This window comes from Papio anubis, chromosome 13 (assembly GCF_008728515.1).
Source record: "Papio anubis isolate 15944 chromosome 13, Panubis1.0, whole genome shotgun sequence".
Classification (NCBI taxonomy): Eukaryota; Metazoa; Chordata; class Mammalia; order Primates; family Cercopithecidae; genus Papio; species Papio anubis.
This window is the reverse complement of record NC_044988.1, coordinates 69,776,355-69,799,878: the sequence shown is the minus strand read 5'-3', so window position 1 is coordinate 69,799,878 and position 23,524 is coordinate 69,776,355. Positions and strand designations below refer to the sequence as shown.

The following is a 23,524-nucleotide window of genomic DNA, read 5'->3' as shown; positions in this document are numbered from 1 at the left end:
TTTCTGCATGGCTCTTCCATGCATGTGCAGACCATTCTAGAAATTCTAAGCCAGTCATGGTGGTTGACGCCTACAGTCTCAGCTACTCTGGAGGATCACTTGAGCCCGGGAATTCGAGGCTGCAGTGAGCTCTAATTGCTACTGCACTCCAGCCCAGATGATAGAGTGATGCCCTGTCTCTTTAAAAAAAAGAAAGAAAGAAAGAAAAAAAAAAATTGCTACTAATATTATTTTTCCAAAATGCAGTGCTCAAAGACTGTATACAATCTCAGATCCCTAAATTCCTTTATCTCATTGACTATTCTCACTCCCTCTCTGCTTGTCACCCAGATATACTTGTAAGACTGGGAATCAGTCCTTGCCCATATTCTAAAGAAGAAGGATAGAGAGAGACCACTGAAAACCTCTGGGAACTGATCATAGGATTTTTCCTAATAGATTGGTGGCCTCAAAGCATCTATAAATAAACAGTTGCCTGCCTCTAATTTAAAGTTGATATTTCTTACATCATTACCTACCTTGTTATGCACATTACAATTGCTACTATGATGGCGATCTGTACAGCTCCAATAATTGCTGCAATAAGAACATGAGTGAGCTTTTGCCTGCTTGGCACTACATAGAGAATACTAAAGTCTGTCTTTTCACAGTGCTGTCCAGTGTAGCCAGATTCACATCTGAAAAAGGAAAAATATATATATTCCTATGAAAATTACAAATTTTGATACTCCCAAGCTTTTACATTAAAAAATACAAAATAGTAATAAAATGTAAACAGGAATAGGAAATCAAGCACTTTCCTACAATCTGGGGGAAAAATGTCATTTGTATATTTCCCTACTGTCTTTTTGATATGCCTACATGGTGCTACTTTCATCTAAGTTATATCACATTAACTTTAAAGTTGCTGAATATTGTTAATATACATCCATTTTGTTATTCTTGCTTTTGCTTTTGGTGTCAAATCTAAAAAAGTATTGCCTAATCTAAGGCCACAAAGATTTACTCCATTTTTTCATTTTTTAGATTAAATTTGCTTAAAAATTGACAAATAAAATTACATATATTTATCATGTACAATAGGGATCCTCAGCCCCCAGGCCATGGACCGCTATTGGACCAATAGCAGTTCATGGCCTGTTAGGAACCAGGCCACACAACAGGAGGTAAGTGGTGGGCAAGTAAGCAAAGCTTCTCTGTATTTACAGCCACTCCCCTTCACTCACATTACCACCCAAGTTCTGCCTCCTCTCAGATCATCACTGGCATTAAGATTCTCATAGGAGCACAAACCCTATTGTGAACTGCGCACACAAGGTTGACTGCTCCTTATGAGAATCTAATGCCTGATGATCTGTCACTGTCTCCCATCACCCCCAGATGGGACTGTCTAATTGCAGGAAAAACAAGCTCAGAGCTCTCACCAATTCTACATTATGGTGAGTTGTATAATTATTTCATTATGTATTACCATATAATAATAATAGAAACAAAGTACACAATAAATGTAATGCACTTGAATTATCCCCACACCATCACCCCCACCCCTAACCCCCACTCCATGGAAAAACTGTCTTCCATGAAACTAGTCCCTGGTGACAAAAGGTTGGGGACTGCTGATGTACAACATGATATTTGGAAACGTACAGACATTGTGGGATGGCTAAATCAAGCTAATTAATATATGCGTTACCTTGTATAGTTATCATGTTTGTGGTGAGAACACCTAAAATCTGCTTTCTTAGCATTTTTTTCAAAATAGATACATAAAATTTCAAAATAGAAATACTCCATCCAGTGACTATAATATAGCTAGCTTATCTATTCCCAATTCTAAGACATGTCAGTTATTTTCAATTTTTCACAATTATAAATTAGATGTGGTAAACATCTTGGTGAATATGCACCTTTCTATAGTTAGTGTTATCCCTTAGGGCTAGGTACCTGAAAATTAGACTATTGAAAAAATAGGTATAAACATTTGCAGTTCTCTGAATATAGCATCAAATTATATGCAAGACACTTTTCAGTGTATAAAATATAAACATGTAAGATGCAGGGGTAAGATGAAAATAAGTTATTAATGACAGAAACAATGTCAAGCAGTCAAGGAGGTAAGCTGTAGGTGCTAATCTTAGAAATTATCTGAATTCCAATTAAAAGTAGATAAAAAGGGAACTGCATCAGCTGATGATAATTTGACAGGGAGAAATATTTAAGACACTTAACAGACAATTTACATTTTTAAGCTGACAGCAGTAAAATGTATAAATTAGCCAGTCTTCAGTTAGAACTGATTAATAAAACATTTGAAGTACAAAAATAGTATTTATTAATGTCCCACAACTCATTAACAAAAGAATTTGAGGCAGCTTATCACAAAGCACACATTAAAACAACAAAAAAGAAACGTGAGAGGAGGGAAACAGGGAAATCCAGTGGTAGTACAAGTCTACCAATCCAGTCCCTGAGGTTCCTAGACACTTCCCAGTACATTTCACATTGGGCTCTATGCTTCCCAGCAAACAAACAAACAAACAAAACATAAGCAGTGGGCAGGTATATAGGTCATGGAAGAGAACTGAGAGCCTAGAAATAAACCCACACATCTATGGTCAACTGATTTTGACAAGGGTGCTAAGATAACTCAATGGGGAAAGAATCGTCTCTTCAACAAATGGTGCTAACTGGATAGCCACATGTGAAAGGATGAAGCTAGACCTCTTCCTCGTGTCACACACAAAAATTGCCTCAAAATGGATCACAGATCTAAATGTAAGAGCTAAAACTACAAAACTCTGAAGAAAAAAACATAAGATACAGTTATTATGGAAAACCGTATGGGAGTTCCTCAAAAAATTAAAAATAAAACTACTATATGATCCAGCAATCTCATTACTGGGTATATAACTAAAGGAAATAAAATCAGTATGTTGAAGAAATATCTGCACTCCTATGTTTATTGCAGCATTATCACAATAGCTAAGATATGGATTCAATCTAGGTGTCCATTAACAAATAAATGGATAAAATAATGAGGTATATATACAAAATGGAATACTATTCAGCCATAAAAAAAAAGGAAATCCTATCATTTGCATGGATGGACCTGCAGAGCATTATATTAAGTGAAATAAGCCAAGCACAGAAGACAAATACTGAGTGATCTCACTCATATGTGGAATCTAAAATAGTTGATCTCATAGAAGTAGAGTAGAATAGTGGTTACCAGGGACTGGGGTGGTAGGAGGTGGTTGAGGACATGTTGGTCAGGGGATACTAAATTTCAGTTAGATGGGAGGAATAAGTTCAAGAGATGTAGTGTACAACATGGTGACTATAGTTAACAATGTAGTGTATTCTTGGAAAATGCTGACGATTCTAAGTGCTCTCACCACAAAAGTGGTAATGATGTGAGGTAATGCGTATGTTAATCAGCTTGATTAGACATTTCACAATGTATATATATTTCCAAACATGATGTACATTATATATATACATAATTTTGTCAATTTTTAAATACATTTAATTTTAAAAAGAGAATAAAACATAGGAGTAAATCTTTATCACCTTAGATTAGGCAACAATTTCTTAGATATGACACCAAAAAGCAAAAGCAACAACAACAGCAACAACAAAAGATAAATAGCACTAAATCAAAATTAAAATCTTTTGTACTTAAGGACATTATCAAGAAAGTAAAAAGACAACCCACAAAATGGAAAAAAAATGTAAGTTCCATATATCTGATAAGGGACTTACATCTAGAACATATAAAGAACTAATACAACTCTATCATAGCCAAAAAATAAAAGAGCAAAGGATGTATACTGACATTTCTCCAGAGAAGATATACAAATAGCCAATAAGCACATGAAAAGATGCTCAACATCATTAGCCATCATGGAAATAAAAATCAAAGCCACCATATATACCAGTTTTTATAGTTACTAAGATGGCCTAAATCAAAAAGTCAGATAATTACAAGTGTTGACGAAGGTACTGTAGGGCATGTAAAATGGTGCAGCCACTTTGGAAAACGGTCTGGCAGTTCCTCAAAATGTTAAACACTGGGTTACCATTTGGCCCAAAAATTCTACCACTAAACTTTACCCAAGTGAAATTAAAACATGTTCACACAAAAACTTGCAAATGATCATTCAGAGCATTTTTCGTAATAACCATAAAGTGGAAATAACCTAAATTTTCACTGATTGATGATGAGTAGATTAAAAACATGTGGTTTTATCCATACAATAGAACAGTATTCGGCCACAAAAAGGAATGATGTACTGATATACGTTATGACATGGATGAACCTGGAAAATGTTACGCTAAGTGAAAAGAGCTAGACACATGAGACCCCATACTATATGGTTGAATTTACATGAATTATCCAGAATAGGTAAGGCTATAGAGATAGAAAATAAATTAGTGGATGCCTAGGGCTAGGGAGCATGAGAAGATTTGGGAGTAAAAGCTAAAGGGTATGAGGTGTCCTCTTGAGGAGAAGAAAATGTACTAAAATTGATTGTGGTGATGGTTGCACAACTCTGTGCATATACTAAACACCAATGGAGAAGGGAGGGAGGGAGGGAGGGAAAAGTAGTAGGACAGTTGACACAAAATACAATCTCCATAAAATAAAAACAAATAAGTTGTTCAAAAGAAGCACAGTAATCAAACAAGTTGTTCAAAAGAAGCACGGTTGTTACTGTTATGAAACTTAAGGGAACTTAATCTCATTGGTCCTCATTTAAAGAGGGCACCTTCTAACATAAAGAACAGTATCCTCAACAACACAGCTGCAGTAAATTCTATGATATAATGAAGTCTCATGGGATTTTTAAAATAATGTCCTTCATGATAAGCTAATGGACAATAGTCAAAGCTCAGTAAAATAAAAGCAGTTCCATAGGGAACTGTAACAATGTCCTAGATATGCAGCTCTCTAATGGTTTGGCTTAAGCCAAAGATTAAAATCTGAGTATCAAAAAGAATGAATATGCCATATATCATCGCTGCAGTTCTCCCTGGGTATTATTTTCTCCAACTGACTTTTGGTTATACTATCTGATATGGTTTGGCTGTGCCCAACCCAAATCCCATCTTGAATAGTAACTCCCACAACTTCCATTATCGTGGGAGGAACCCAGTGGGAGGTGATTGAATTATGGGGGCAGGTCTTTCCTGCACTGTTCTTGTGATAGTAAATGAGTCTCATGAGATCTGACGGTTTTAAAAACAGGAGTTTCCCTGCACAGGCTCTCTCTTTGCCTGCTGCCATCCACGTAAGATGTGACTTGCTCCTCCTTGTCTTCCCCCATCACTGTGAGGCCTCCACAGCCACGTGGAACTGTAAGTCCAATTAAATCCCTTCTTTTGTAAATTGCCCAGTCTTGGGTATGTCTTTATCAGCAGTGTAAAAACAGACTAATACACTCTCCTAATACCTAGAGCACTAACTTCTAGGTTATTACTTCTTCTTCTGTTACTGATTAAAGGCAGATCCAGGGATTCAGTCCTCCACTTTCTACTTTCATCTCAAACACCTTCCACAGGCTATCCTATTCACTCCCACTGTCTCATGTGTGAATTCATTCACACATTCATTTACAACAATTATTGAGCACCTGCTATGTGCCACCTACTGTGGTGAGCATTTGGGATGCATCAGTGAACAGAATCAATAAAGATCCCTGGCCTGCTTACCAGCTACCAGAAGAAGAGTGTCAATAAACAAAGGAAGTGAATTAAATGGTTATGTTAGAAGGTGATAGATACTATAGGGAATGTGGGGTGTGGAGTGTTAAGGGAAACTGCAAACACCAGGTATGAGCCAGGAAAATTGCAGGAAGGGAGGGTTGCAATTTTAAATAAGGCAGTCCGGGTAGGTTAGGAAATTGACATATGCCAGGCATGGTGGCTCACGCCTGTAATCCCAGCACTTTGGGAGGCTGAGGCGGGCTGATCATGAGGTCAGGAGATCGAGATCATCCTGACTAACACAGTGAAACCCTGTCTCGACTAAAAATACAAAAAATTAGCCGGGCGTGCTAGCGGGCACCTGTAGTCCCAGCTACTCGGGAGGCTGAGGCAGGAGAATGGCGTGAACCCGGGAGGCAGAGCTTGCAGTGAGCCAAATTCCTGCCACTGCACTCCAGCCTGGGCGATAGAGCAAGACTCCATCGCAAAGAAAAAAAAAAAAAAGAAAAGTGACATATGAGTAAAGACTTGAAGGAGGTGAGGAGTCTGCCATGCAAACAACTGGAAGACAGCATACCAAGCAAAGGAAGAGCCAGTGCAAGTGCCCTAAGGTGGGAGCACCACGCATGCATGGCATGCACAAGAACAGCAAGTGTGGCTGGAGAAAAGGGGGTGAGGGGGAGGAGAGCCAGACAGAGAGGTGAAGAAACAAAACTAAGTAGGGCCTTCTGCACTGAGATGAAGGAACCGCTGGAAGGGTTTTAGCAGAGGAATGATATGAACTGGCTTTTATATTAAAAGGCTCACTCTGCACTTTGGGAGGCCAAGGCAGGTGGATCACCTGAGGTCAGGAGTTCGAGACCAGCCCGGGCAAAATGACGAAACCATCTCTATTAAAAAATGCAAAAATCAGCCTGGCCAATGTGGTGAAACCCTGTCTCTACTAAAAATACAAAAAATAGCCAGGTGTGGTGGCGCACGCCTGTAATCCCAGCTACTCAGGAGGCTGAGGCGTGAGAATTGCTTGAACCCAGGAGGCAGAGGCTACAGTGCCCTGAGATCACACCACTGCACTCCAGCCTGGGCAACAGAGTGAGACCCTGTCTCAAAAAAGGGAAAAAGAAAAAAGGCAGGGACACTCACTCTGTCTGCTGTTTTGATTATGGACTATAGAATACAATCACGGAGGCTATTGCAAAAACTCCAGGGAAATATTGGCCTGCACTAGGAATAGCACTGGCAATGGTGAGCAGTAATCAAATTTTGGAGATATTCTGAAACAGAATTCCCAGCTGATTGGATAAGAAAGAGAAGACAGAGATACATCAGAGGGTGTTTCGTCTGAGCAACTGAAAAGATGGAGTTGGAATCAACTGAGATGAAGAAGGTGGCAGGTAAAGCAGGTTTAGGGAGGGAGAACAGATCAGGAGATCGGCTTTAGTCCTGTTGAGATTGAGGTGTCAGACATCCATGTGGAAATGTAAAGGAGGCAGATGGATCTACGAGTTTCAAATTTGGCAGAGAAGTCTGGGATTTATGTAAATTAGGAGTTATTAGCATATGTCATGGAAAGCCCTGAGACTGGACAGAATCTCTAAGGGAAGAGGACTAGGACTAAACCCAAGTACACTACTACATTGAGAGGTCAGGGAGCAAAGAGGGAAGCAGCCAAGAAAACTGGAATGTCCAGCAAATCAGGAAAAAAACAACAGACAGTATAATTCTTGACACCAAGTGAAGAATGCATATCACACATGAGGGGGTGATCAACTGTGTCAAATGCTACTGATCATTCAAAAGTAATTTGAGACTAAGTACTGACCACTGAATTTAGAAATGAGAACAGTCCCAGTGGAGTATTAGGGACAAAAGCTTGTTGGGGTGAGTTCAAGAGAAATGGGAAGTGAGGAACTGGAGACAGACTTTAGGCAACTCTTTCGAGTTCTATGAAGGAAAGGAAACGAACAGGACAGTAACTGGTGGGAATGAGAATGAGCAGTTTTTCCCAAGATGGAAAAAATAAAAGTTTATCAATATATATGAGATATACTGATATCAAGTTCTATGACACAGAGAAAAAGGGAGAGGATTGCTGGTGTGTGATAGTGAAAGTGTGTGCAAGTTCTCATATTGCTTCCATTTTCTCAGTAAACTTGGAAAGAAGATCAACAGCCAAGAGTGAGGATGAGAGAGGAGGTACGGCTAATCTGAGGAGAGAGGAGAAGATACAAAGAAATCCTATAGGAGAGGAGGAGAATGCATAAACTGCAGGTGTAGAATGACTGCCGGCACAGCATAAAGGGCCCACCTTGAGACCTATAGATATGTCAGTGAGACTAGTTAACCTGGTGGTGTGCTTTTCACCGATAGCCATGATCAGCTGCATGTATAGGTATGCAGTAGGTGGAGAGCTGGGAGGAACCAGGACTACAGTTTTGGCAAGTGAGTATGATGAAGCAACAGAGGAAAGAGGGATTCAAATGCAAATGGAACTACAATGACTGGCCATGGAATTTACACTAACGAGGGAGGGGAAGAGAATATCCAGGGTGTGAGGGACACTGAAAAGTTGATAGGATCAATAAACGGGAGGGCTAGTGGGATAGAAGAATTGCTAGGTAGAAAGTAAAATGGATATGGTAGAAAGGGAATGATTCTCAAATGTATGTCTTCAATCACATCTCTCTCATCAGTTCCAAAACTAAAATATATCCAGCAGCCCACCAGACATCTGTAAGCGGATATCCCACAGTCATCTTAGACCAAGCACGTCAAACTGAATATATCATTTCCCCTCAAACCTTCTCCCTCTTCCCAATGCATTTCCCACTCAATCTTGTATTAGCCAGAAACCCAGGAGACTCTCCTGACTCTTCATCCCACTAACCTCCACCAACCCCCAGGTTCTCGTGCTCATATCCAACCTAACAGGTCGGTCACCAACATCTATGAGTTCAACCACCTAATGATTTCTCTGCAATCCATTTATTTTATCAGCCTCACAACAACTCCTTCATACTTAATTCAGGCCCTTACTTCTTACTAAGTCTCCTAAATTTTCTAATCTGCTTTCCACAATGTCACCAGAGTGACTTTCAGATTTGATCGCAGCATTGCTACTTAAAATCCTCTAATGGTGTCTCACTGCCTTTACAATAAAAGCCAAGCTCCTGGGATAGGCCAAATGTTCCTATAAGATCTGACTCTTCCTCCAACAATGTCCCCCACCCATCTTCAGGCTTGCATGCCTTTTCTGAAGTCCCAAATCGCCTCATGTATACCTGTGTATGACAGTATTTTTCATATTATAATTACTTGTCAGTCTCTTCCACCAGGTTGTATGGTTTTTAAAGGCAAGATCCCTGGATCTCTGTCATAGTTGAATTTGACACCCCAATATCAGGGAGAATTTGGCATTAATACATCAATCAATCAATCAATCAATAAAAAAACAAATCAGGCCAGGCGCGGTGGCTCACGCCTGTAATCCCAGCACTTTGGGAGGCTAAGGCAGGTGGATCACCCAAGGTCAGGAGTTCGAGACTAGCCTGGCCAACATGGCAAAACCCTGTCTCTACTAAAAATAGAAAAATTAGCCAGGCATGGTGGCACACGCCTATAATCCCAGCTACTTGGGAGGCTGAGGCAGGAGAATTGCTTGAACCTGGGAGGGAGGTAGAGGTTGCAGTGAGCCAAGATTGCACCACTGCACTCCAGCCTGGGCAACAGAGCAAGACTCCATCTCAAAACAAAAACAAAACAAAACAAAAAATCAATGGTACCATAATGCTAGAAGATTTTAACCTAATAATAGGACTATAGCTAAAAGCTGTTTATCCTTACTTGTTTACTGCTATACACACACACTTACCTACTAGCAGAAGTACAAATATCATGGCCTGATTCCTATAGACACGGCACAGATTCAGACAAAAGAAAAAGATCAACTGCTTTTAAGGAGTTACAATTGTGCAGAAAAGAGATTCTTTGGCATTTAAGATACTCCTTTTTTTTTTTTTTTTTTTTGAGACGGTATCTCTCTCTGTCCCCCAGGCTGGAGTGCAGTGGCGCGATCTCAGCTCACTGCAAGCTTCACGCCATTCTCCTGCCTCAGCCTCCTGAGTAGCTGGGACTACAGGCGCCCACCACTGCGCCCGGCTAATTTTTTTTTTATTTTTAGTAGAGATGGGGTTTCACCGTGGTCTCGATCTCCTGACCTTGTGATCCGCCCGCCTCGGCCTCCCAAAGTTACAGGCGTGAGCCACCGCGCCCGGCCGATACTCCTCTTAAAAATTTATCATCATCACATGTCATTCAAAAATATTTACTGAGTTCCTACTGGGCTAGGTCCTACACTAGGCACAGGGAAAATACTGGTTAACAAAACAAAGAGCCCCTAATGGGCTTACAGTCTAATAATATCAACTGCTGTTCACTAAGTACATACTACATACCAGGTATTAGGCTAAGCACTTTACATATATTATCTCGCTTAATTTTAACAACATGAGATAGGTACTATTACTATTCTACTTTAAGAAAGATGAAAATGAGGCTTAGATATTTTATGTATAAACTTCCAAAGAACACACAGACAATAATTGGCCAAGTCAGTGTATCCAATTCCAAAGCCTTTAACCTGTACACCATTCAATCCTCTTACTTTCAGTTAGTAAAATACTAGAAAATGATCTGGTATCACATCATTACCAGAACATGATCCTCTCTCTCATCCTTCATTTAAGTATCTTGAAAGATGCACCATCCTAAGAGGACAAGATCCAAACCTCTATCAAGCTATCCATGCCACTGTAGGATGAACATGAAGAGCCCACTGTAAGATTTCGTTTTTAAACTGGCTTGGGCCAGGAGCAGTGGCTTACGTCTGTAATCCCAGCACTTTGGGAATCTGAGGCAGGCAGACTGAATGAGCTCAAGAGTTCAAGACGAGCCTGGGCAACACAGCGAAACCCTGTGTCTACTAAAAATTAGGCTGGGCACGGTGGCTCACGCCTGTAATCCCACTTTGGGAGGCCAAGGCGGGCGGATCATGAGGTCAAGAGATCGAGACCATCCTGACCAACATAGTGAAACCCTATCTCTACTAAAAATACAAAAGTAGCTGGGCATGGTGGCACATGCCTGTAGTCCCAGCTACTCAGGAGGCTGAGGCAGGAGAATCACTTGAACCCAAGAGGCGGAGGTTGCAGTGAGCTGAGATTGCACCACTGCATTCCAGCCTGGCAACAGAGCAAAACTCCATCTCAAAAAAACAAAAAACAAAAAATTAGCCAAGCATGGTGGCACGTGCCTGTAGTTCCAGCTACTCAGGAGGCTGAGGCAGGAGAATCGCTTGAACCTGGGAGGCTGAGGTTGCAGTGAGTCAAGATTGCACCACTGCACTCCAGTCTGGGCAACAGAGCAAGACTCTGTCTCAAAAAAAAAAAAAAAAAAAACCTGGCCTGTTATCATTCATACAGCTGGATTTTTTAAATGTTCACACACAAAAAAAGAGGAGGTTAGGGTTCTTCAAAGACAAGGAGAACTTTCAATCAGGGAAAAGCAAATGTCTTAACAAAGAACTATTCAACCATTAACAGTTTACAGTGTTTTGTTTTGTTTCTTGTTTTTTAAGCAGGAGAAAGGCCGGGGAAAAAAATCAGCAGCAGGGAGCTAAAGAAGTAGAAGGACCCAAGATACTGGATTTCCAATTGCTTCCTCTTATTTTTTGGAAAGATTCACTGGCTTCTAGGTGGACCAAACAAAGGAAAAGTATACTATTTCTCCATGTTTTGATGTTTTGACTAAGAAAGGAAAAAAAGGATCTGGTCAAACTCTAGGAGGCAAGGGTAAGCAAAATGACAGCAATGTCCCCTTGTCTATAGAAACATCACCTGGCTAACTAGACCAACATCAAGTAGATGATGAGCTCCTAGCAGCAGCAGCAAAAAGGTGTATCCATAGACAGGCAAGAGCAGCAAAAAACACTAAGATCATTAGGTAGGGTACTGGAAAGTCTGAGACTTAGTTTTTTCCCAGCTCTATTTCTAACTTGCTGTTGACCTTGAACAAGTTACATAACCTCTCTGGAATCAGGGAGTTGAGGATTTACGCCCTTTCCATTTTCATCTCTCAGTTCACACCTGGTTCTTCGTCCCCATCCCCTTATTTTTAGAAATCTATTTTAGCACCTATTTTATTTGAGTTACATGTTCTCTGTTCTTAATACAGTCTTTAGTCCCTCAACCACCTTGTGACAGATTGCCTAAAAACCAAAATAGTGTTGGAATATGGCACATTTATTTTTTATATTAAAAATGCATAGTATTATATTTTAAATTTGCCCATAATCTCAAAGCCCTTTAAAATTTTTTTTGTTTTCTGCATATTACTTGCCAGTTTTCCAAATGATGCTGCTGATTTATTTTTTTACTTGTCTACTGCAAATAAATACTACTTTTTGGTAATATTTAGCCTACACTTCATTCCCTTCTATAGAGCAACAACCACTGATGAAAAAAAATGCTCACCACTGATCTGGAAGCACTGACTTACCTACAAGAAGCCTTCTGAGTAGAATAGATGAATTCACATTTTCCATGGATGCAGTAACCATTGAGGTTTTCAGGGCAAGGCATGTGGTTTCCAATATAAACATCTTCTCTTTGATCATTAGCATCTTAAAAGAACATAAACCAGATAGTTCAACAATGAAACGCAAGCTGAAAAATAAGGACTTTTCAAATGTTCTGAAACAGCAAATGAATTCACCTGCTGTCAACCACCTACTGGCAATTTGAAAAGAAAATTTATCAGATAAGGGGTTAGATAAGATCCAGGGTCTCTTCTAATTCCTATTATGCCATAAACACAGCGGTAAACTTTAGATTCAAAGCATTTAAAAATACTTGCAGAATGTGACCGCTAAGAGTTACTGTTGTTTAAAAACAATCTGGCAAAGAAAACAAAACACCTTTGCTAAAGAAAAAAATGCTAGCTCTAGAAGAAAGTTCACCTCTGTGACAGAGAGATGGTGTACACAGAAATGGCTTTTGGGGAATGAACTTAATCATCTATTTGAGGGCTATGAAATTGAGGCCAAAGAACACTGAATGACAGAGAGCAAGTTATGGGATTCTGGAATTTTAGGGTGAAAGGTTTATTTTTGGAATGAAAATTATCAAGCATATTCATTTTTTTCCAAGTGAAAATAGCTTTGCTGCTCTTTTCATATAGTTTTTCTTAACATATGGTCATTATTTTAAAAATTCAAATAATATAGAGGTTAAAAAAGAAATTCAAAATAACCTGAGATCTCGCTCTCCAAAAATAAAACACTATCAACATGTTGATGAACATCTGCTCAGACTTAAGTATAATGATTTGAACTGAACTGAAGTGAAGAAAAGGAAGAGAGTCAGGAAGGAGAGATGGAAAGGGTCAGAAAAGATGAAAACATAGGAACTTGGTCTTCAAAATCAATCAGATTCATTCACTCATTCAGTCATTCTCCATATATACATCACATACTCACATATGCACACACACATACACAAATAAATTTGGGAATGAATTTTTATACTTTTTTTGGTATATGCACCAATACATTAATCCTAAGCTCGAAGGACCCAGAATTCCCCAATATTTACAGGCCTGTCCATGTGCAGGAAAATCCCCAGGCTTCCTGCCATTTCTATCTTACACAGTTCTAGCTAACAGATTCTGTGCACTACAGCCGTACCTTCAGCATACTACCCTCTTAAACCTGAGACTTCATAACTGTAAACTCAGAATAATAGGACCTATACTTCATGCAGTTTTGAGAGGATTAAAGGAGATAACAAATGCAAGTAAAATACCACCAAAACAACCAGCTATTTAAACAGTATATCAGGTAACATCACAGGGCCTATCTCCCTAAAATACAAATAAAAGGTGCTAATAAAATTTTTTTAATGTTAATGGAAACAAATTAAAAAGGAATGAAATAGTGAGTTGTATGTATGTGTATGGGGAAGATTAAGAGGAAGATCAAGGGAGAAGTGAGAATAGAGGTGTCAAGTGTGAAAAAACCCTGAGAACCAAAAATACAGATTTTCTGTGGATAAAAATTTACATATAGACAGAAAAAAACCTTAATGACTATTGAGGTCAGTGATAGTGGAACTAAAGCAGAGAGAAACAAGACCAAAATGATATTATTTTTCCTCAAAGTATATATATTTACATTGTGCTAATTTAATTTATACCTAGAAAGAGAACAGATCTAAAAGTCAGGGAATCTAACATACAAATTCTCAATTTAAAAAATGTCTTTACTGCTTTGTGACCTTGTTCAAATCACTTATTCTCTCTGAGGGAGCTGAATGAGACCAGCACTACCCAACACAGGTATAGTACAAGACACGTATGTAATTTTATATTTTCTAGTAGCCCAGATTTTAAAAAGTAAATAGAAACAAGTAAATTAATTTTAATCATATAATGTAATCCAGTATAGCCAATAAATGACATTTTCACATATTACCAATATTAAAAATTGAAATATTCTTACTTTGTAAAATAAGTCTCCAAATTCTGATATTTTATACCCACAAAAGATCTAAATTCTGACTAGCCACATTTCAAGTGCTCAATAGCAACATGAGCCTAGTAGCTATCATAATGGAAAGTGCAAAACAGATCACTAATTTATCATCTACTGATCACCTTGTATATGCTGGGCACTCTGCTAGGTGCTGGGAATACAAAAATGAAAACATATCCTGTCGTCAAAGGGCTTATAAGGTCTTCTCCAGCTCCCAGACTATGATTCTGCCATGGCAAAAGAAATCAAGCCCTCTTCTGGGTTGCTATGATCCTGAGCACTTACTCCTCTATTATAACACTCACAGTACTGCCTGTTTTATTGCTATTTGGGTTTTTTAAGTCAGCCTCTACTATAAGACTGTGAGCTCCTTAATAATCTGGCTGCTTGTGTTATTCATTTCTGTATAACTCCTAACACTTAGAATGTAGTACATATAATGGCTAAGAACACAGCTCTAGAGTCAGACTGCCTAGGTTTGAATCCTGGTTACAACACTCTCTAGCTGTGTGACCTAAAGGCAGTTACTTAACTATTTCTGGCCCTCAGTTTCTTAATCTGAGAAATGAAGATGACAATGATGTCTACTTCTTGTAGGGTTGTTTTGAGGCCTAAATGAGATAATATATTTAGTGTATTAAATATGTAAGTGTTTACAGAACTTAGAACAATGCCTGGCAAACAATAAGTACTTAACAAATAAGTATTACCAAGTATTATTTCGTGCTCAACAAATGTTTGTTAAATGAATAAATTCTAATTTTCTCCTGGTAAAGGGAGAAAAAAACAGTTATAAATTGTATCTTTGTTGTTTTCCATTGACAAAATTATTATCCAATAAAGGTTTCTATCTTGAATCCCTTCATGAACTAGACTGTCTGTAGTAGTCCTATCCTGTGTTTCCTAACAGAGGTCAAAACTTAATTATCATATCTTTTATTTATTAATACTTGTGATCCAAGCAGAAGACTTTCCTAAAGTAATTTAGCTTTGATGAGAAATAGTTTATCAGAAACCAAATAACTGAAATCAAATATACTTTCCTTGCTACAGTTTTAAACTAAAAATGCCACTCTACATTCCCCATCAGACCATAAGTGAACTGAGGAAAGCGGTCATCTCCCATAGCATTTCTCAGAACATGGCCATGAAAGGGTATAACAATGGGACTATAGAGAATAAGGTTATGCACCAACCTATGATAATAAAGTCCTATAAGGATAAAGTCCTAGTAATAGGACTGTGCAGGTCTGTAGAAGCTGTGGTAATGTACTAACGTACCATAAGGAAGTTCTTTAAACAGCAAGGAATTTCAAGAATAACGCAGAGCTGAGAGCTATCAGAGAACTCAGCTAGGTGAAAGCAGTCAGAGAAAGTTAACTAAATTAAAAACAAAGTTTTGAGAAATTAATAGGAAAAGTATGGCACCAATAAACATACACTGAATGAATTAATGAAAGAATGTGGTATCAAGCTGTAGGCAAAGTGAAGCTATATAAAACACGAACATGTCTAATAAGGCTTTGAAACTTCTGCCAACATTCAAATTCACAGAGTCTAATATTCCGCTCAATGCCAACTTTATTCATCCCATTAAACATACATACAATTTCCGGGCATAGCTACATGCTCAGCTAAGCTACAGAGGATACTAAAAAAAAAAAAAAAAAAAAAAAGGCATGCATAGTCCTTGCCCTCAAGAAGCTTAAAGTCAATTCAGAAAATCAGTATATACACATGAAAAACTGAATAACATAAGGGAAGGGGTCCCATGTGGCAGTTTACAATTAAACGGCAAAAGATGGTTTTATAACACTAGATGCTATGGAAGTTCAAATTGAAAGGAGAACTCACTGGAGGAGGCTAAAGGATTTACTGATAGGGTAGGACTCAAGTTAAGACTCAAAGCATAAATAGATTAGACAGAGGAACGGTGGAAGCCAAAGGGAAGCTATAATGCACATGGCATTCTTAAGAACAAAGAGTAGCAACCTAGGTAGAGTATGATACATTCAGACTGGGGAAGGGTATATGTCAAAGTTGGAAAAGTAGGCTGAAACTAGATTATGGAAAAATTTGAATTCTAGGTAAGACATGTTTTCTTCATCATATGGACAAGGAAGACACTAAAGGCCTTTTGAAGACAGCACAAGGAAAGCCGGGTTTTACATGAAAATTAGTTGACATAGTTGCCTAGAGCTGGTGGTTAAGTGAATGGGGAGTGACTGACTAATAATGGGTGTGGAAGTTCTTTTAGGGGTGAAGGAAATGTTCTAAAATTAGATTATGATAACACTTTTACAACTCTGTAAATATACTAAAAATCACTGAATTGCACACTTTATAAACAGGTGAACTTAATGGCATGTAAATGGTATCTCAATAAAGATATTAAAATAATTAATTGGATACCAGCATACAAGATAATGGGGCAAGGGAACTAGGAAGATGATATATATATGTGTGTATAATATATATAATACACATATATATTATATATGTGTATATATATAATACATATATAATATATATATCATCTATACATATATGTATAATATTATATATAATACATATACATTTTATATATATCACCTGATATATCTATCAGGTGACCAATTAAAAGGTTAATACATAATTCATTAACTGGGAATGGTGGTACACACCTGTAACCCAAGTTACTCAGGAGGCTAAGGCACAAGAATCGCTTGAACCCAGAAGGTGGAGGTTGCAGTGAGCTGAGATCGCACCACTGCACTCCAGCCTAGGTGACAGAGCCAGACTGTGTCTCAAAAAAATAAAGAAGGTTAGTACATAATCCAAACTTGTGGCAATGAAAAGCTAAGCTAAATCTCAGCAGTAGGAGTAGACACTAGACACACAGAAAAAATAAAAATGGTTTGAACATGTTTTGGAAAGTGAATGAACTCAGAAACTCAGATCTGGAAGGGTCCTTGGAGGCCATCTGGTTTGATAAAGGAGTATCTTTAGTTTTATAACCCTCAGAGCCTATGTCTACTTGAACACTTCCAAAACTCGTAATATGGTTCTTTCTAATACCATCAGATTTTCTTTATGTTGAATGAAATCTCGCTTCAACTTGATGCAGACTTCCCCACATCTGTTTACCCTCTCCCCTCTATTAACCAATCTTTTATTTTTAAGCTCAGATTTTCCCAGTCCCATTCCTATTCCAACAATTTACAACTATCTTGAAGAGTGGTACCCAGTACTAACCCCTGTACATTTAAGTGTTCAGTAGAACAAAACTGTTCTCTTTATTGAAGATGCTTGTAATACAGAATTATGTAAAAATGACTCCAAATGTGAGCCTAACGATGGGGGTTCTGTAGAGAGAATGTAGTAAGCTGAGGTCAAGTTTAGATCTCCAGTCATTCAAAAAGTATTTTTTAAGCATCTATTATGTTCCAGGCACTATGGTAGTTCCACAAGTTTGAAGCAATGGCAAAACAAACAAGTAAGTACAAGGCAACTGAATATGTGAAACCAGTGCTTGGAAAAAGATCCAGGCTCGAGAAGAAGTATTAAGGTTCACCAAGGTAATAGCTCAGAGGGGATTAAATATATGAAGGTAATTAAGAAAGCAAGGAGGCAGAAAAGAATTCTGGAATCATGGTACAAAGGGAAGTAGCAGCATTTAGGGCCAGAAAGTCTGAATTCCAGTCGCTGTTCTGCCATTCTATATGGGCAAAACTCCTGCAGTTTCAGCTTCTTCATCTGCAAAATGAGGATAAACTTGGTTGTTACGAGGACTAAATAACACAAATATGTGAAAGCACCTGGCACTTGATTAATAACTATTAAATGAAAGAATATCCTACTGATGTCACTTATGAACAATAATATTAAATGGCAAGATAGATAACTAACTCACCAATGGTGAGACTGTTGAGCACAGCCAGGTTACTGAACATGAAACTAGGAAACAAAAGTTTTAAAAATAACCATAATAACACTGACAATGAACTCAGTAACACAGTGTTTAATATTCATAGTGATCTTAGGTAGTAGATATTACTGTCCCTAATTACAGATGTGATCAATGAGGCTCAGAGAAATCAAGACACACAGCTAGTAGGCACAGACCAAGTCTGACTCCAGAGGGCAAGCTCTTAGCCATTACAGTATTATTTCTCCAAGCTATCCTAGAAGATGTGTAGGAAACAGATAAAAAGCAGAATGGCCAAGCACCTGCTCTCCAGGCCAAGTAAATTAGCCAACTTCAAAAAGGAAAAATAAAAAGGCTCAAAAGATGTAACATAACATGGTTTCAGAAACAACAGCAGAGATGTCACCTGCACACAGTAAGAACTGAGCACAGTGGTCTGCTATTTCGTGACCCTTCTCCAGTGGTGACAGGCTCTATGAACAACAACTGCAACTGCTAGTCTCTGAACAGTGTGTGTGTGTGTGTGTATTATTATTATTGACAATATATATGTGTGTGTGTGTGTGTGTACAATATAAAAAGTATACTTGGTCACCAAATGGCTCCTTTCACCCACAGAGGCATTCAGAAACAAATCCACCACCAGCTGCAGTGCTTTCAAATACAAAGGATAGTTGTGGTTCTAAGGGATGATGTTATGAAAAAACCCAGTACCAGATGGCTTATCTGCAAAGGCTTGTTCCACTGGCTATCTGTCCTGGTCCAACAGTGTACAACCAAAATAAAGCATGAGGAGTTGCTATTAGCAATGGAGACACATACCTGGAAGGTAAACTGCCGAGGTCACAACTATATCAACACTGCATCAGTAACCCTAGGGCTCATTATTTCTATAAATCTCTACAGTTAAAAAATTCAAAATATTCTGTCTTGCTTCCGCTATACTACCCTGCACCCCCCAGCCTTCATCACTAACATATCCCTCCACACATCCTTCCCTAACCACAGTCTGCTCGGACTCCATTAAGGAATTATCTTCCGCTATGTAAACTACTGCCCACACTCCAATGCCTCCCACTCTCCCAATTCTAAACCCCACTGTCCTCCATACCAGCCCTGATTCCTCCTTTCCTAGCCTGCCCACTGTGCTCAGAGAAACACCCCTTCTAACATGAATAAGTTCATCTACCTCAACTACTCCCTTAGAAAATAGTCCTTTCATCTTCCTGATGTACCAAGACCACATTACTTCCTAGATTCCCTTCCCTCCCTCTTCCCCTGATGTGCTCACCACTGTCACTTCCAGCCCAGCATTCCACTCTCAGCTCCCCAGCACCTTCCTCTCTTAGGAGCCTGCTAATCATCCTCTGCATGACTCTCCACCAAGCTCCATGACATTCTCTGATTTCCTTCATTGATCTTAGCGTTTGGCTCACAGTCTTTCCTTTTGATGAGGCATATCTGTCAAAATCATTTTTAAAAGGGCACATCGGCCGGGCGCGGTGGCTCAAGCCTGTAATCCCAGCACTTTGGGAGGCCGAGGCGGGTGGATCATGAGGTCAGGAGATCGAGACCATCCTGGCTAACATGGTGAAACCCCGTCTCTACTAAAAATACAAAAAACTAGCCGGGCGTGGTGGCGGGCGCCTGTAGTCCCAGCTACTCGGAGGCTGAGGCAGGAGAATGGCGTGAACCTGGGAGGCGGAGCTTGCAGTGAGCCGAGATCGCGCCACTGCACTCCAGCCTGGGTGACACAGCGCGAGACTCCGTCTCAAAAAAAAAAAAAAAGGGCACATCAAAAGGGCTGGACCAAAATATCTAAACAGTCACCAGTAATGGAAATGATATCAATATCTCGCTATCTCAGGTATCCCTGGCCAGCAGCAGGAGGAGAGACTAATGAGGCTCAAGGATGAGACCAAAGATGGGGTGGGGTTTGAGACAAGGTGGAGCTTAGGAACAAAGTGAGAATGTCTTCATAATAATAAAAAGGGTGGTATGGTTAGATTATAGGCTGTATGAGCATATTTTTGAATCAAAATGGTCACATTAAAATGTCATATACCACAAAGAAACTTCCTGCAGGTGGAAATGGTATTGATTATAAGGTATGGTATATGTGAAGTATATCCATTGATCAAGATTTGCGCATTTCAGTGCTATAAATTACATCTTTAAAAACTATAAAACGAGAACAATGATAATCACATGGGTGGGGGTATACAAAGAATGACAATGCTGACAACTGTTGAAGGTGGGTACTGGGTTTATGAGGTTTATTATACTATTCTGTTTATGAATCATAAATACATGTTTTCTAAACGTCACAAACCCATCTCCCATACAACTCATGCTCAATCATATCCTTTATGGTAACTGTTGAAGGTGGGTACTGGGTATATGAGGTTTATTATACTATTCTGTTTATATATCATAGATACGTTTTCTAAATGTCACATACCCATCTCCCATACAACTCATGCTCAATCATATCCTTTATGACTTCAACATCTACAACAGAACTTCTAACACTCCAATTTCAATATTTACCACAAGTTTTCCAACAGCCCAAGAAAAGCTCTAATTCAGCAGCTATTCTAGATATTCAAATGCTCCATTTCACGAGCACTCTTCTCTAAGAGCTAAGTTTTAGAAGACATTTCTTACTGAGCACTATCTTCCAATCTTTCCAGCTTCTTGCTGGTGCAGTGTTCCTGCTTTTCATTTTGTAGCCTCTATCCCCAGATCACTGCCTTACCTACCCAATCTTGGCTGTGTGTTGCAGACGTGGATATTTACTAAGGGCCTCCTATAAATGCTGTGAGAACAAAAAATAAAATAAAAGCAAATGAGGTAAAAATAAATAAACAAACGCAATAAAAATAGAGTTACCTTTTAACCTCTATTTCCTATGAGAACACTTTTACGATTTGCGTTTCATCTTTCATCCTTCATGGAAGAAACTTGGTCCAAGATTGTCAATGATCCCCTTGTCTTCAAATTCTAGCATAGTTTAGTCCTTGTCTTCTCATACCTTTCTGTAGCTTTTTAAGCTACTGGTCATCTTTTCCCTCATAGCTTCTGTGTACTCTTCTTGATTTTCTTCCTCTCAGTCCTCTTTCTGCTTCATCCCAAATTGGGCCTTCTCTCCTTTCTAAATAATAGTGCATCCAACAGAACTTTCTTCAACTCTGAAAATGTTCTATATCTGTGCTGTCCCATATGGTAGTCACTGGTCATATCTGGCTACTGAACATCTGAAATAGGGCTAGCATGCTTTTAATTTTTTTTTTTTTTCAAAACAGGGTCTTGCTTTGTCGCCCATGCTTAAGAGTAGTGGTGCGATCTCAGTTCACTGCACCCTCGACCTCCTGGGCTCTAGCCATCCTCCCACGTCAGCCTCCCGAGCAGCTGGGACCACATCGCATACCACCACAACCAGTTAATTTTGTTTAGAGACAAGGTCTCACCATGCTGTCCAAGCTAATTTCATTTAAATTTAAATTTAAATAGCTACATGTGGCCAGTAGCTACTATAACAGACAACACAACTCTCTCTCATACATTCTTGTGGCTTCAGTTATCACCTCTATATCCAAAGACGATTCACAAATTTATACTGAACAAAGTGACCTGGATGAGTTCCACAAGCACCTCAAACTCTAAAATGCAGTCAACCATCTCCACCATCAACTCCTCCCTTACTTTATTCCAAACACCTTCAGCTACCTAATATCCTTAGTTCTGTGAACAGAATTCATTATCTAAGCCATCTGAGCTTGAAGTCTGAAGTCATTTTTAACTCTCTGTCTCATATCTAAGAAGATATATATTCCTTTTGACTTTACCTAACTGATATCCCTGCCTCCATCCCAATGTATACAATATGCACAATATTTCTGCCAGGTATCATTCTTTCAAATGGTTAACTTTGTAGCTTTGCTTTTTTCAAATATATTAATGATTCCCCACTGCCCACAAATAAAGTCTAAATTCCCTAGAGTAGCACAGAATTCAACACTACACAATCTGGCCCCAAGCTATCTTTCTAGCCTTGCCTTCCACTTCTACCTCTTAAGCCTCCTATTCTCCAGCCCAAAGGAATCCTTACCTTTCTCCAACATATCCTGTCATAGCGTTGTGTGCATATCTATGCTCATGCTCTCCTATCCTTAGATATCCTTCTGGCTCCTGTTCATCATTCATGGTTCACTCAAGTTCCACTTCTTCCACAACATTTCACAGATTCCCACTGTTCTCCACCAAAAATTAACCTCGACTTTTCTGAATTCCCATTGCACTTTTAAACTGTACTGCACGTATAGCAATAATCAGTTTCTACTTTGTTAGAAGTTGGTTATCTGCACTTACTATATCACAAGATCTTTAAAGATGCATATATTTTAGATATCTTTCTAACTACAAACAGTAAAATGACCAGTATAAATTAGGTATGTAATAAATTATATCTACTAACTATGATAATTTCATTTAAATTAGAGACCAATTCTTATGTGTAAAAGATTTTCAGTGTCTTAAAAGTGGCCCAGGCTCTAAATTATCCATTATCAATGGCACACAAGTGCTTTGGAACACACAGTTCCCCAAACTGCCCTAAGTATGAGCTTCCAAATACTGAAAAATCGCCTTCCTATTCTAGTCAAGTACTATCAATATAGTGAATAAAACTGAATCTGACCTATTTTGTCTCCTACGAGAATACAGGAAATTTTCTATTTTAAATACAGCATTGTGTATCAACATAGGAGACATATTTCAGGAGCTCATACCAACCTTTTTATTATTATGAAGACATTCTCACTTTGTTCCTAAGCTCCACCTTGTCCCAACCCCCACCCCATCTTTGGTCTTATCCTTGAGCCTCATTAGACATATTTCAGAGCTCATCTAACTCAGGTTTGATATGATTCAAGTAAGAGAAGTAACAAATTACTCAATGATAACAGCTACCATTTGTTGAACACTTACAAGTATATCCGACACTGTTCGAAGCACTTAACATGTATTATCTCATTTAGTTTTTATGAAACTCTATGAAGCAGGTACTATTATCACTCCCATTTTACATATTGTTTAGAAATTAGGTATAAAAGGTAGATCACATATCTTTTAATGGTATAACCAAACAAATGGATAGATGATGCCCCTGTGATTATATAGAGGTCCTGGCCTAGAAGGCCAAAGATATAGACCTGTTTCAGTTAACCAGATACAACCTCATTGATCCTCAATCTTCCCATTGGTTCTTACCTATCAAAGCAGTTAAAAGAATCAAACAAAATAATGGGTGTGAAAACAAGCAA

General features: G+C 38.7%; 1 protein-coding gene across 3 annotated transcripts in view; it reads right to left on the bottom strand.

Annotated features, from left to right (window-relative positions):
- TMEFF1 (transmembrane protein with EGF like and two follistatin like domains 1) overlaps window positions 1-23,524 on the bottom strand; it is a 101,055-nt gene that overhangs the window by 5,119 nt on the left and 72,412 nt on the right. For all 3 annotated transcript variants that reach the window (XM_009188412.4, XM_003911438.3, XM_009188410.3), the window contains exons 8-9: window positions 12,262-12,385; window positions 519-677 (exon numbers count right to left, since the gene is read on the bottom strand). In XM_009188412.4, the coding sequence (XP_009186676.1) occupies window positions 519-677; window positions 12,262-12,385 (283 nt within the window). The remainder of the gene's footprint in view (window positions 1-518; window positions 678-12,261; window positions 12,386-23,524) is intronic.